The following is a 16,242-nucleotide window of genomic DNA, read 5'->3' on the forward strand; positions in this document are numbered from 1 at the left end:
ATTGTCCTTACAGCGTTCCCCACCCCACCACGCTCTGCTGCCTGGCAAAGTGGGAGTTGAATTCAACCACATACTAGGGAAGGTGGACCAATCTGTTTCTGATTCATGTCAGTTTCACTTGTATTGATAAGTCCATTCCATCTGGGTTGACCTGTGAATTACTTTTTTTAAAAAAATCACAGTACACAGTACATGTACACATTTCTAAAGGCATTTGGGTATATTTTTTGAGTTAAGAACTGTTCGGCAATATTCAGAGAAGTGCAAAATCTGAATGGTAGTTTTATACCAATCTGCACATTTACCCAGGAGAGGCAAAATACCGGTAGGTTGGTTGAAACAACCTACCTCTATCACTGCACTACCGATGCGACTTTTTCACTGTATCTATATGATAAGAACTGACTGAGCAAGGTCACGAAGGGTAGCTTACTACTCTTACTACTGACTATTCTCAATGAGTGACTTTATTTTGAAGTGAACTTTCCTTCCTTCCTTTCTTCCTTGGTGGCATTGTGCAAATGTACAGTGGTACCTCCAGTTACGAACGCGATCTGTTCTGGAGCCCCTGCCATATCCCGAAAATTCCATAACCGGAGGACTGCTTCTGCACGCACGCGAGCAGCAAACCAACGTCCGGGTTTGCTGAGTTCGCAACCCGAAAGTTACGTTACCCGAAGGTAACGTAACCCGAGGGTCCACTATCATTGTGAATGGAACAGAGGGCAAAGGATGAGACCACCCCATGGACCAGTTTTGAGAAAGATGACATTAAACCTATTTATAAATTACATCGAATTTTGGCTTGGCACCAAGCCAGCCAAGTTGGTACATGACACACCCATGTTTCAGGAAGCTTAAATACCCAAGTGGACTGAAGAGCTCCCAACTGGATAAATTGGCAAAAAAAAAAAAAAAAGGCAAATGCTAATATAATTGAATGTAAATTTTCGTCCACTGAGGCAAAAGACATCTTCCCCTGCATGTGTACAGGGAATAATCAGGAAGGAAATATTTGAGTCATGGGCTCAAACATCAGCTCCGGGAAAAGGATGGACCTTTTATTTAGATGACTTAGATGTGGATCTGAATGTGGATCACTTATTAACATTGCAAGGCTAATCCTGGCCTTCTGGATATGACTGCAGGCATCCTTTCCCTGTTGCCTTCTCACCACCTGCTAAAGACCTTTTTTCTTTGAACAAGCCTTGTTGAGCTCTTTCCCACTGCATCTGGATTGGCATTCTTTCTAAGATGTTTTAAAGAAGTTTTTATTTTTTATTGCTTGTTGTTCGCCACCCTGGGTTAGTTTGGGAGGAAGAGCAGAATATAAATGTAATAAATAAAATAAAAATCATTTGATGTACACCCCCAGATACTGCACTCATGGCTGCAGGCAACTAAAGTTGGGTATAGTGTTTCCATATCTAAAATGAATATCCAGGCTATAGTGTTTCCATATGTAAAATGAATAAAAATGAATAAAATGAAATTTAACTACATGCTTCTAGCAATTATGTTTGGTGTTACACTTTTAAGTTTCTTAAGTGTGATATAAAAACACCAACATTGGCAATTTCTTAAAATATTGTGAAACTAGGTTTGTTATTTTTTCATTGTTCTTAAAAACAAACCAGAACTCCATCAATTACTTTTCTCACTGGTGTAAATGAAGCAACCCAGACTGTCCCTGTTTCCAGTCTCCCATGCAGCCCAATCTGTTCTGGTTCCTTGCTTCCAGCTGAAGAGATAGGAAGCATTGCAATGGAAGGAATGGGGCATTTAACATATCAGCTGCCAGCTGCATACCTGTATTGTCCAGGAGCCAATCTCTCTCCACATGGCAAAGCACAAGTCTCATCTGTAGGGGCAGGCAGGAAGTGAGCCCAGTTTGTACATCACTGCCAGAGCTTCAGAGTTTTAAGTCTCGACCCCTATCTTAAGGTGGAAAGCTAAGAAGGAATAGTTTATTTAAAACATTTTTTTTTTTGCCATTAAAATGGCATTTCAGTGCACTACGGACTTTCTGAAAGGAGAAGCCACTGCTGTATATTAAGATTAATGTAGGGGGTAAAATTACTATACCTGGCTCTTTCAAGAGTTCAGAAGGAAGACTTGATAATTTAATTACATGCCTTATTCGCACGCAACCTCATGTGATCCTGGTCTTGCTGAAACCATCTGGTTGGTAGTGATTCATCCAATAGCCTTTTGGGTTTGTGTGGGTGGGGAGGAAATCTTGTCTCCGGTTATATATTGTTAACCGTGTTATAATTACTAAAACATATTAGCACAGCCACATAGTGTTGGGGTGTATTCATGCTGTTTTTGAACAATAGAGGGTAAATAGCTAGAAAAGCTTTCCTTTGCGCAGGTTTTATGAGATCCTGAAATTAGTATTACAATGGGGTGTGTATAATTCTGTAGAATCTGATTACTTTAGCAGCAGCAGTGGGGTTGATAGTATCAAGTTCCAGCCTGCAATGGAGGGTCAGCATGGACCCAGGCCATTAAAGGAGAAAAGTTCAGGGAAAGTTCATTTCTATTGTTTAGCCATGGTTACAAAACAAAACAAAACAAAATTTCTGCATTTGAAACATATTGCTTTTTTGGACTTTGGAGGTAATCTGGTCTTTTATTCCAAACCCCCCCCCCCATTTGAACACAGAAATATAAACCTTGTGATTATCTTTAGTGTAAACAAAAGAATATTCTCTGATCACTGTTAAAGTAAAACACAGATGTTCTGTGTTGACTGCTGATGTCATTAAGCAAAATGTTTATATTCATTTAATTTGATCTACTAAACTGTTAGTATTTAAACTATTACTAGGTCAGTAAAAAAAAACTTTCATAGGAACGACAGAAATCGAGATTTTATGTTTGGAAAATGTTGTGTTTACTGAAGGCACAATTAATCTCTTAAAATCAAAGCATTATTTTTAAAAATGTGACCTCTTTATTAGGAACTACAAATCTATGGTAAAAAAGGTAAAGGTAAAGGGACCCCTGACAGTTAAGTCCACTCGCGACTAATAAGTTCTGCTGGGACAAGGACCAAGAGAACAGTGTCCCACCCTAGGTCTGTGTTTCCCAGTCCATCCCATACTTTAAATATCACTGCACATTGAATACGTTCTGAACATGCACACGCAGCACATGTGATGGTTGTAGATCTTCATGAAATAAAGTGTTTTTCATATTGCTAATATAAGTAAAACAGGTCAAACCTCCAGCCCAACTTTCCCAGTTAATGGGGGAAGATCAGGGAAACGCCCCCCCCCAAGCTTTGGGGTTTTTTCCGCCATTGTTGTCAGCAGAAAGTCAAATACAAGCCAGGTCACTGAACAGCAACTGCTTTTGTTTAATGATGTAATATGGGGAAAAATGTGAAGGTCATATAAATGAAACATTTCTTTTTTAAAAAAGAAGAACAAGAGTGTCCTGCTTGTGAACTGTGTTATCTAAAAATATGGTATTTGTGCCTCTGTTGACGTAAATAACTGGTTATCTTAGTAGTGACTTGCGAAAACTCTTGGGTACAGTGTTTCTTCTTTTAGGAACAAATAACCAACCAACCAACCCCAGACCTTACAGTAAATTTGAAATACATGAGGACATAGTATATGTTAACAACGGTGAGGATATTAGGGAATATAATATATTTATTCTCTCTGACTAGATAGCTTATGCAAAATGCCATCAATTTTGCCTAATGTTGTTATTATTACTACTTTGTTGAAGTGTGGGTATTTCAGTGATTCCTGAATATTTTGAAAAGTTCCACAGATGGTAATATCTTGTGTGTCAAGTTAAATTCATCTTTCTGGGCCATTATACAGTGGCACCTCGGGTTAAGTACTTAATTCGTTCCGGAGGTCCATACTTAACTTGAAACTGTTCTTAACCTGAAGCACCACTTTAGCTAATGAGGCCTCCTGCTGCTGCCGCACCGCTGGAGCACGATTTCTGTTCTCAACCTGAAGCAAAGTTCTTAACCTGAAGCACTATTTCTGGGTTAGCGGAGTATGTAACCTGAAGCGTATGTAACCTGAAGCGTATGTAACCTGAGGTACCACTGTGTATATATATATATATATAGAGAGAGAGAGAGAGAGAGAGAGAGTGTGTGTGTGTGTGTGTGTGTGTGTGTGTGTGTTTTGGGTGGGTCCAGGGGATGATGCCTGCTGCTGTGAGAGAGGTAGTAGTGTGGTCCTTCCTGAAGAGGATGTCCCTGGACTTGGTAACCACCACCAATCACTAATATCTCCTTCCTGTGTAAAGTGTGGTGACCAGTCATCTTCCAATGTTCTCGGAGGAAATGCATTATGTAAACTCATTCCAGTGTACATTCAGCTCAGGATTTTGGACCAAAACAGCCTTGGTTGCCCTGGAGGCAGAACTGTTCCGGTAGACAGATAGGGACAAAAGGACCGTGTTAGTTTTTCTGGGTTTCTCAGTAGCTTTTGATGTCATCAACCCCATGGTATCTTACTGGACAACCTCTGCAAGATGAGAGTTGGGTGTAAAGTTGTGGTAGTTTTTCTCTTACCCGCAAGGCAAGTTGCAGAATATAGTTTTGGAATACTTCTGCTCCGCCCCATAATTATAGTTTGGTAAAGTTTGAAGCGTTCCATCTTGTCTCCGATACTGGATTAGAACATTGGGTTTTAGAACATTTAGAACATTTAGAACATTTAGATTTAGAACATTTAGATTAGAACATCATGGGTTTTGAAACTGAGTGCTTTCAGTACATTGATGACACTAAGCTCTATTTGTCTTTGTTATGTGTTTCAGGTAAGGTTGTACAGGTGCTGGACTCTTGTTGGAACCTGTAATGGGCTGGATAAAAGCCAGCAGACATATTCCCAACAAGGGTCTTGATGATTCCACTCTCTGGAAATTTGATAGGCAATCTACCATAGACAGGTTTGCATTTCCTCTCAATGAGTGTAGTCTGGGAGTACTCTAGATCTATCTTTCTTACTGGAGGCCAATCAGTGGCTCCTGTTGATTTTGAAGTCCTTTTTGGCTCTTAAGCTATGACTGTTCTTGGATAAGGAAAGCTTGGCCACAGTATTTCATGCTTGGATTACCTCAGGGCACTCTGTGTGGGGCTGCCCTTGAAGAAGGCACAGAACATAACACTGGCCCTGAAAGACCTACTTTGGCTCCCAGTACGTTTCCAGGCACAATTCAAAGTGTTGGTGTTGACCTTTAAAGCCCTAAATGGCCTCGGTCCTGTATACCTGAAGTAGCGTCTCCACCTCCCATAGTTCTACCCAGACACTGAGGTCCAGCTTTGAGGGCCTTCTGGCGGTTCCCTCGCTGCAAGAAGCCAGGTTACAGGGAACCAGGCAGAGGGCCTTCTCAGTAGTGGCGCCCGCCCTGTGGAACGCCCTCCCACCAGATGTCAAGGAAATAAACAACTATCTGACTTTTAGAAGACATCTGAAGGCAGGTCTGTTTAGGGAAGCTTTTAATATTCGATGAATTATTGTATTTTAATATTCTGCTGGAAGCCGCCCAGAGTGTCTGGGGAAACCCAGCCAGATTGGCGGGGTATTAATAGTAGTAGTAGTAGTAGTAGTAATAATAATAATAATAATAATAATAATAATAATAATAATAATAATAATTTGCAGCTAGTGCAGAATGCAAGGCATATAAATAATACATCTAATAGGAACCATTTAATACCGGTCCTAGAGGAACTGGACTGGCTGCCAATATGTTTATTGTCTGATTTCAAACTCTTGGTAATGACTTGCAAAGCCCAAATAGCTTAGGGCCAAGATATTTGAGGGAGCATTCTTCTTACCATATTGTCCTGCCCAAGAGTTAAGATCTGGTTTTGAGGGGCTCCCTTTGAGAGCTTTATGTTAGATGAGGATGCAGGAGAGGATCTTTAGCCTTGTAGTGTCTTGGTTATGGAACCCCTTAAAAGTGGGGGTTTTTGGTGCCAAGTTGTAACCTGGCTGCTTTTCCTGGAGTTTCAGTCATGCTAATCATAGCCTGGAGTGGGAACTTCTTGTTGTTGTTGTTTAGTGGTTTAGTCGTGTCCGACTCTTCATGACCCCATGAACCAGAGCACGCCAGGCACTCCTGTCTTCCATTGCCTCCCGCAGTTTGGTCAAACTCATGCTGGTAGCTTCGAGAACACTATCCAACCATCTCGTCCTCTGTAGTCCCCTTCTCCTTGTGCCCTCAATATTTACCAAAATCAGGGTCTTTTCCAGGGAATCTTCTCTTCTCATGAGGTGGCCAAAGTACTGGAGCCTCAGCTTCAGGATCTGTCCTTCCAGTGAGCACTCAGGGCTGATTTCCTTCAGAACGGATAGGTTTGATCTTCTTGCAGTCCATGGGACTCTCAAGAGTCTCCTCCAGCACCATAATTCAAAAGTATCAATTCTTCGGCGATCAGCCTTCTTTATGGTCCAGCTCTCACTTCCATACATCACTACTGGGAAAATCATAGCTTTAACTATACAGACCTTTGTTGGCAAGGTGATGTTTCTGCTTTTAAAAATGCTGGGAGTTGGAACTACCTGATTTATAATAGCTTGTTGTGTGATTGATTTTTATCAGTCATATATAATTTAGTTTTGCTCATGGAATGCTCTAAAGCAGGATGCAAAGGAGCTGTTCTTGGATAAGAAAGTGCATTGTGTATGCGGATCCAACCCAGTACATTTATTCTCATTGTGGTGATACAGAACATGCCGAAGAACAGTGAGTATATTTAGCACAGTGCTTGAAGTACAGCAAAAAACAATTCAATTCACATGCGCTCCCCGCCTCAGAAAGTTTAGAAAATAAGGGTGGTTTTTGTGTGTGTGAGAAAAGAACCCCCCACCCCACGTCCAACCAAACAAAAATCTTGTGGCTTTATATTAATAATGACCTCAATTCAGGTCATTAACTTGGGAATTAATGACCAGTTAAGGTTAATGGCCCAAGGTCTTGAGTCATTAAACTCCAAGGAAATGCCCTGTACTTTGATCGTTATTCGTTTATTAGGGATGGATTGTAGTTTTTTTAAAAGTGGGTTTCTGAAAACACAAAGATGATCTAATGCTCACAGTGAAGGCAGGCATTGTGTTACATATGTCTTACATCTAGAAATGGACATAAATAAGACGTTTCTGGTATTATCATCTTTTGGAATACTCTGCAGTGTGTACATTCTAATTATTTGCTGCTTTGAAGTCAACCCTAAAAAAAGTCTCGTAAGAAGTAGAACTAGATGGATGAGGTAATATTTCATCTACAGTCAACAAATTAGAATTTAGTGTGTCCTGTATGTGTGCCTGCATGGTATGTATTTATTTATCACATTCTTACTCTGCCAGAATTACAGGATGGAGGATGTGAGGTTATTTCTTTCTTACCTGTGAGGTGGTAACACTGAATAGCTGAATGGGGATTTGAAATTTAGCTTTCCACATCCAAGTCCAGCACTCTAACCTTTACTTCTTCCATTCAGAAAAGTGCCACAGTGAAAAAGATGCCCATCATATAAACATAATTGATATTTGGAGCTGATTTAACAAACCACTATTACCTGTGGGGTGTCTGTGTGTGTAATTTTTCTTTGCAAAAACAAGGCCTAGAAACGTAAGGCGTAGGGTGTCATATTAAATTCAATAGTGGAGCTTTATGAAAATGATCCCTAGATGGTATTCAGCTCCGAGTAGACTGGCTCAAATGTATAATGCGGAATCGGATTTGTGTTGGAAATGTAAAGAAGTAGAAGGAACCTTTGTTCATGTGTGGTGGGGATGCAAAATTGTAAAAGAATATTGGGAAATGATATATAATGAGATGAAAAAAGTGTTTAAAACAACATTTCCAAAAAACAAAGCAAAAAAACCAAAAAAACAACCAACAGCCAGAGGCATTTTTGTTAGGAATTACCCAGACAGAGATTCCCAGGAGTCAGAAAAATGCATGCAACAACTGTGGCTCAGATCTTGCTGGCCCAACAATGGAAAGTGTAGAGGTCCCCAGGAAGGAGGATTGGCAACTTAAGATGTTAGAATATGCAGAGTTAGCCGGTGTAACAAGTAGAATAAGAGAACCAGAAGAGGTATTTAAGGAACAGTGGAATTTTTTTGTTGAGTATGGTATAATGAAAAAAATGGTGTGCAGTTGAAAACGCTGGCAATATTAAAGTAAATTCGACTGTATAATAAATAATAAATACTGAAGTGATGTCAGATAAATGTACGGTGTAATAAAAATAAGTTTAATTCGTAATGTAACATTTTAAAATTCAATAATTTAAATAAATAAATTCAACAGCAGAATTTTGAGTTCAGTGGAATTTTTTTATATAACAGCAGCTGTTGTTGTTTAACTGTTGGGACTCCCCTTTTTATCAAAAGAGCTTGTAGGCAGCAAAAAAGCATCTTGCACGTAAAATTTCCTTGTCCCATAATAGGGACTTTAATCTGAAGAACCCCCATGAAAACCCTTCTCCCGACTTGCTCAAACAACTGCCCATACTACCCTACTCTTCAAAAGTGCCTCAGAAGGTAGCTTTTGAACACACTTGGGAATACTGCTCCGTAAATTCACGTAGAAAGAACAACCCTGCTATACATACAGATCCATTGTACTTTAACGCTCAAGTATGGTTTTCACGTCCACTTCTGATGTTTCTCCTTGTTGCCTGTTAACTGTGTGAAATCCCGTTCAATGACAGGAGCAGGCTGCTCATCCTGCCTGTGGCCTAGTGAACACCCCTAGTCCTTCTTTGTGGATTGTCCACAGTTGAGCGCAGTCGTCTTCAGGGAGGAGCCTCTCACATAGCTGCTTGCTTTTAGGTTTCCATGAGATTGGCAGTTCCCATCTGGTATTATTGAGTGAAGGGTCTGTTGTACAGTCAGCAGAAAGTGACCTCACCTTCGTTTTTCTGTGGTGAACATTTCTTCTGAATGGGGTCCCAAAACAGTGCGATCTGTGTATTTATTACCGTATTCTAGTAAATCAAAACCCAAAGGCTTTCAGAGTTAGGGAATGTGTACAATCCCTTCTATGTATTCACACAGAACAGATGTAAGGTGCCAGGACTGCAATTTTTCAAGGATGCCTTACAAACAATTCAAAGCCTTTTCTGAATAATGTGCCTTATTTAAAGCAAGATTTTTTTGCTTTTAAATAGAATAAGGGTTAAATGATAACTTGACTTATCTTTTACGTGACAAAAAATAAAGAAATTGCAAGACCTTTTCACATATTAGATATGTATTGTCATTTATCATCTAGATATCAGGGTAGTAGTGCGAAGTAATAAAACATATCATCGAAAAATGTGCTATAGGTCTGAATCACTCTTTCATTCCACCTCCCAGCTAACTGTAGTATTAAATCAAACAAGCAGAACATTTCCTTAGGCAGCCATTGCCTTTTAATTTCCTGAAGAACCTTAAAATATCATTCATTACAAGTACTACACATATTTGGTTTTTAAAAGTCTCATAAATCAATAGCAGGCTGACTGTAATAATTATTACAAGTTAGTGCATAATTTTCATGCTGAAGGCTGCATGCAGAACTTTAGCATATGCAAACGAGGCAATTCAAACTGTGTATAGATATTAATATGAAGAAGCAGGTAACGAGGTGCAGGCTATGAATTATGCATCAAGCGCGGCTGATCTTCAATGAGGAAAATGAATTCAGCATGTAATCTAATTAGTGATGGAAGTCTATTACATCTAACTGCAAAAGCAACCGTCCTTGAAACAAATTTATTTACAGTCCATGTTACCAATTGAAACAACTTTGAAATGATGTGTAAGACAACAGCTTAATTGTAAAGTTGTTTTTTTTTTTGTTTGGTTTCCCCCCTTTCAGTTCCAGACCTGGTCGGCCTCCTAAGCGGACTCAAAGTGTCACCTCTCCAGAGAATTCACATATCATGCCGCATTCTGTCCCTGGTCTTATGTCTCCAGGAATCATCCCACCAACAGGTAGGAAATCTGTACTCTATGGTGTGGTAACCGCATCCCTTAATTCCATAGGACGTCCAAGCATTATTTTAAAACATGCTATCATTTTCTATTGCTCTGCAATAATTTATTGACGAATGAAAACTTTTATTAGCTAATGGGTGTGTAATATGTTGCATGACCATGTGAGCAGGAACTCTGTACCCCAGCCCACAGAATGTTGCAGAGACCTCCTCCTTCCCTTCACCCGCCTATGAAGCCAGCTTGTTGTCCCTTTGCATGGATCATATGTAACTCGTAATTAAAATGCATATGCTGCTGTCATTATGCGATTTTATATGATACAATACCAAAATGGAAATAAAACTCATTTCCAGTAAATCAATTCCTATATTGTTTTTGTTACAACCGTGCTATTTTGGCTGCAACAGCTACATCCCATCCTTTTACTAGCCATTTCTATCCAGGTGGCATCTTGTTGCCAGAATTCCTTTTCTTGGCTTTGATCCTGAGAAATGTGAATAGGAGGAGACATATCCACCCAACCTTCCTCCTCCTCCTCTCTCAAAGTCTCCCCTGGACATTGGAAGAACTTTCCTGAATTATGTGGGATGGAGTAAGAGGGAAGTTAGCCAAAACTGGGTGGAGTTACATTGAACAACTGGATCTTTTTAATAATGGAAAACAGCTCTTTCACCAAGGTCCGTGGGGTCTGCTCTCCAGTTCTATTCCTTGAAGGACTCTATAGCTTCCCTCATCTGGCCACTGCATTGGGGAGACCTGTGCAGATTCAGACTGAAGAAGAAAAAAATCTGCATTACATAAATTGTAGAAGAGAAAAGCTGGTTTGCCCAAAATGTATTATAAACAAAACACAGATTTAAAATTGGAACAAAAATGTATTTTCCTGAGGTGAATATAGTACTATGGCCCCCTTGAGGTAGTAATAATGAAATAGGCCATCAATATGGTTTTAGTTGTGTACACCTCAGATAGATGACTAGGTTTGGTGTAAAGAGACCAAGGTTTAAATCTCTAGGCAGTTGTGAAATATTGGTCTGTTATTCTCTTTCAGCCTCACCTACCTTACAAGGCTGTTGTGAGAGTATAGAATGGTCAGGAGCTTATTGAAGAGAGGACAGGATAAACGGGTAAAAATGCAGATTAATACAAGAAAACAGGAAAGAACAGAAGGTGTACATAGGCTAGAATAAAAGGTGGAGGAACCAGGATGCACCAAGGAGAAGTAAGAAGGATAAGAAGAGATGAACACGCGCAAATGCAAATTTGTATACAGCCCTTAGTTTCATTTCAGGAGAATGATGAGGGGCTACTGGAGCCAAAGGCTCAATGGAAATGTTGAAATATAATGATGGATTTTGAAAGATGTGTTAAAGAATTCCAGGCACAACAGACATCAAGGTTCTAGGAGTATTAGACGGAATATTTTTCTTTTCACCGTTTATTCCTTCCTATTCTCTCACTTTATGTTTACCTCTTCATTCCTTGTCTTCTAATGGTTTAGTGCTTTTTATTGTAGTAATTTGCAAGGGTTTGAGGAGAGCTGGAGGGGTGGGGCTTTCTTATCAAAGTACTATCATTTTTCTTCTATGCATTTGTTGGGTTTTCATGCATTGTCTGTATTGTAAACATTGTGGTGGTGTTTGGTTTTAAATGAGCACACACACACAAAGAACAAAAGGATGGGAGAGATGAGGGAACATCTTCAAAAGTGCAACTGTTTTGTGTCTAATCTCCTTATCTCTTGGAACTCTTCTTTTAATAAATGATTAATTGTTGGATAAGTGCTTAGTTGACCTGAATGCACTGTTCTTAAAACTGGAAATGTTGTCCGCTGTCTGTGATGGAGCACAATAAGTGCTTCTTTGTTTCTCTTTAAAATAAAACCTTTTTTTACAGGGACTTTTAAATTATTTTTACCAGATTCATTCAAAATATACAGATGCACAAAATAACGGAGGCTAAAGAAATGCAGGCAGAACTGACTTTTCATGCTTATGTTGCACTGGAATGCAAAGCCACACTGAATAGCATTATATTATTATTTATTACATTTGTTAGTTGCTTTATCCTGCCTAAGGCAACCCAAAGTGACTTGCAACCAACCAACCAAAACCTCTATAGAGGTGGATTAAGAACAGCTTAAGGAACTTGAAAACAGGATAGCAGTTTGTGTATCAAGGCAAACTTTTTCTGAAGACATTGTCTACATTGCAGCACAATTGTTTGCAATGTTTAACCAAAATTAAGTCCCACTGTGTTAAGTGGTGCTTAAGTCTAGATAATAATGTATCTGATTGCAGGCTTTGCTCTTTCAGCTTTTCCTTGGCTGTTACCCAACTGTACCCCCGTACTCCACTGGAGGATTGCTCAGTACTTTATTTTGGATATACAGAATTCAAGCCTATTGATCATGTCAGTTACATTGGTCACATCTCCCCGCTTCAAATGGAGTACAGCTGAGGTTGATAGAATGTATTGCCCTTAGGTGACATGATTATCCTACCTTTCATAGCTCAGTCTTTAGCCTGAGACAATCTCAGGATCGTGGGTTATAGTCCCTTGTTGGACAAAAGAATTCTGCATTGGAGTGGGTTGGACTAGATCAGTGTTTCCCAACCTTTTTCTGACTGTGGCCGCCGTCTGACCCTGTTTCCTTCCTGTGCCCCCACCCCCGGATGTAGCCAAGGGAGGGGGGGGAGCTGCCCCCCAACAAGAAAAAAACCAATACAAATCAATACAGATCTGAGGTTCTGCCACTCTAATAAAAGCCTGCCCCCTAACAAAAATCCTGGATACGCCCATGCCCCCCCCATCCTACCTACGGTATAAAGGTCACTATTTAAATGTTTTGTTTCTAAATAGCACATGTTTTTAAATAATTTTTATAATTTATACAAAATACAATTACATAAAATTATAGGACCATAATGAAAGATTGTCGAAGCAGAAAAACAGAACCATAGTGCTTGAAGGGACCCGAAGGGTCATCTTCCTAGTGCAACCTCCTGCAAAGTAGCAAACTCAGCTAAAGCATCCCTGACAGGTGGCCATCCAAGCTCTGCTTAGAAACTTCCAAGGAAGGAGAGTCTGGAACTTCCCGAGGGAGATCCATCTTCCATGTATTATAAAAAGTACACAACACTTATTTGACGCCAGTTATTTGACACAGAGGGGGAAACCTACAGATACAGGCCAGAAGGCGCACTGGGAGTTCTGTATATATGGGAGAAGTTTAAAAAGCAAGTGGTCCTCACTGACCTGGTGCAAAAATATCTTGTCATCCGGAGAAGCCCTGGCTGCCTAGATAAAACGCTATAGCCCCACACACCCTTACTTGGGAGTAAGGCTCACTGAACTCAGTGTGGCTTTCTTCTGCGTAGACACTTAGTTATATACTAGATGCAAGTCAGCAGCACCAGACAATCCCACTAGGCTAGGCGCTCAGGCGGATTTCACCCCGTGCCTTGCAAAACCCAGCCAATGCTGCCGACAGGCCCCGCACCTCTTGGCAACATCCGAAGACCCTGATCGGCTAGGCACGGGGTAGATTGAACCCTGCACCTTGCAGAGTCAGGCCCAGGCTGTCACCGGGCCCAGCACTGTGGCGGCAGCAACAAGCAGCTCTGGCTTGCCCTACCCATTGTAACCCCACCATCACACTTAACCTGACCTGGGGGTTCTGGATCATAGGCTCCACTGGTCAAAATGGGAGTCTCAGTGATCGCCCTCTCCCACCGGAAACAAACCAGGATCACTAAAGAAGAAAACATATGTGACAAAAAGCAGCATTGGGTCCTGGTGGGCCACTCTCTTATTTGCTTGTGATTGGCCAAGTGGATAGCCAGCCAATCAAGATTTTTTAAATATAAAAAATGATTCCCCCCTTCACTTCTCACTTGCCTCTGTGGCCCCCTAGCCTCATGCTGTGACCCCCATTTATGTGATTTTCACCTGGGGGGCCCTTGGAACATCCTAGGGGCCCCAGGGGGCCATATGGCCCGTGGTTGGGAAACATTGGGCTAGACGACCCTCATAGTCGGCCAGTTCTACAGTTCTATACTGCTGTCTATGAATTATAAGTCAATAGGAGACTGCTGGGTGACCTAAGATTTTTTGGCCTGCAAACACATAGTTTTTTTCCTGCAGGAAGTGAACTGAAAAAATATTTATTTGTGTTTTCTTATTGCAAGCACATTTACTCTGTTTTGGGAGGAGTTTCTAATACAAATAAAGAAACACTTCACTACTATTGCGTTTCAGCTTTTTTGTGGCTTTGGTAATAGGAATATTTAAGATGATGAATGCAACAGAATTATGCGTAGTGTAAGAATTTAGAAATGTGCAAGGCAGCCCAAACCCAAATATCTTGTCAAAAAAAGTCTAAATTTTAAGTGTGTAGATTATTTCCAGTAAATGTCTAAAGTGAAAATCTTAATAATATTTCATTTGTGAACTTGGATTCTGACCTGATAAATGTTTACTTTAGGGGTGGGAAACATCTAGACCATGGGCCAGGCCTGTCAGAGGCCTGCAAAGCCTATTCCCTCAAAGCATGCCCACCTACCTACCCTATATGACACCAGGTCTGGGACATCTACAGATGCAGCTGCCAATGCACAATCATAAGGCTTAAACTGTATTACCCGTTGTACGTTGTCTCTACCAGTGCCCCTGCAGGTTTTGGCTCTAAAACCAAAGTCTCAGGTGGCTTAAAGGCTCTTTGTAAGTGCCTCGTGTTGCTTTGAGGTCCTAACTTCAGGACTAAAAAGTTACCTGATGTCATGGTGTTGTCAGGTGATTAACCAGTGGACAGCCCCACCCAGCTGTCAAATTTGGCCTGTGAGGCTAGGATCCGATACCTTACCTGACGTCCATACCTGGCATGCGGAGCCAGAAAGGTCCCCCACGCCAATTTACATGGCTTTGCATTCTGTTTCTGATCTCGTGGTGGTTTGGCCTAGTAAGCAGACTATATGCAACGAGACAGAAGCAGCTGCTCCTAAGCAAGAGCATAGTGTCTGTCGCAGATCCCATCAATCTCATTGGTTTTTATTTATTTATAAAAGTATTTATATACTGACAATTCATACAATGTAACTTGGCAGTGTGCAGTAGCATATGCAATAGAATATAACATACCATCAAAATAGTAAATCATTATCAACACAATAACTGGCTGATCAAAAAATGTAAACACAGGCCTATCAAGAGACACCTGGAAATAAAAAAATAAGGGTGTCCGTTGATTTTCTGCTGGAAGAGTGTCCCAAAGTGTGGGACCGGTGAGACGAAATCTCCAACTTCTGTTGGTGGCTAGCCTGGTCTCAGTAACAATTCTGTATGATCTGTGGTCTAGCTGGCTCGGGAGGTCCTTAAGCTACTAGCAAGAGGATAGTGGAAGGTTAAAAAGCTAGCCTTTTGTTAAATATTTTACATAAGTTACATATGATTGACGTGTGATGAATGCAGCAGTTTGTAACTACAGAGTTCTTTGTGAATAGCAGGTAATCTCACCACGACACAGAACAAAGACTTTCCACTGGAAACTTGCAATATTGATGGCAGGTATCGAATAAGGAAGCCGGAGTATTTCCTGAATCTTCGTGGTACACATTGATGGATTTTGTACATTGGTACACATTTTTGTTGATATGGTGTTATTGATACACCTTTTTTTCCGTGGAAGTGAGTGGAAAAATAGGCGCTTCTGGATCAATGCTAGCAATCCAGATTCTACAGTTTGTAGCATGGCAGCAGGACAATACTTTGTTCTGTGCAGCAACAGATACTTAAATTGAATAATTAGCTAATGGTTTATTCACAAATACTTGCCCTTTGAATGATTTCCTTCTCTTTTCTGAGCTGCTTTGAGGAGGCCTACCTAGAGCAATGATGGACAGAAACACAAGGGGTGGACTCCGTGCGCTCTGGCACTTGTCACGGTGTCCCGTTGCCCCAGAAGCAGTTTAGTCCTGCTGGCCACATGACCCGGAAAGCTGTCTGTGGACAAACGCTGGCTCCCTCGGCCTGAAAGCGAGATGAGCGCCGCAGCCCCATAGTCGCCTTTGACTGGTCTTAACCATCCAGGGGTCCTTTAGCTTTTACCTTTAATACTTACTCATATACAGTCTGAAAGTGAAGCTTTTCAGATATGTGAAAGGCTGGCTCAAATTTAATTCTGAAGCCTGGAAAAGACCCCAATAAGCTGATTTTTGTATTTGATGGCAACATATTATGGAGGATATGGCATCGTCTGCCT

At 40.7% G+C, this 16,242-nt stretch overlaps 1 protein-coding gene and 1 long non-coding RNA gene across 8 annotated transcripts in view; one reads left to right on the forward strand and one right to left on the reverse strand.

Moving 5' to 3' along the window:
• Window positions 1-16,242, forward strand: part of DACH1 (dachshund family transcription factor 1) — a 340,610-nt gene that overhangs the window by 132,503 nt on the left and 191,865 nt on the right. For all 7 annotated transcript variants that reach the window (XM_053384684.1, XM_053384681.1, XM_053384682.1 and 4 more), the window contains exon 2: window positions 9,865-9,980. In XM_053384684.1, the coding sequence (XP_053240659.1) occupies window positions 9,865-9,980 (116 nt within the window). The remainder of the gene's footprint in view (window positions 1-9,864; window positions 9,981-16,242) is intronic.
• Window positions 9,976-14,879, reverse strand: LOC128411989 (uncharacterized). Its single transcript, XR_008329994.1, has 3 exons — window positions 14,627-14,879; window positions 13,649-13,737; window positions 9,976-10,739 (listed from the first exon to the last, which is right to left on the reverse strand). It is a non-coding gene; the product is annotated as an uncharacterized LOC128411989 (long non-coding RNA).

The sequence above is a fragment of the Podarcis raffonei genome, chromosome 4, assembly GCF_027172205.1.
Source record: "Podarcis raffonei isolate rPodRaf1 chromosome 4, rPodRaf1.pri, whole genome shotgun sequence".
NCBI classification, from domain to species: Eukaryota; Metazoa; Chordata; class Lepidosauria; order Squamata; family Lacertidae; genus Podarcis; species Podarcis raffonei.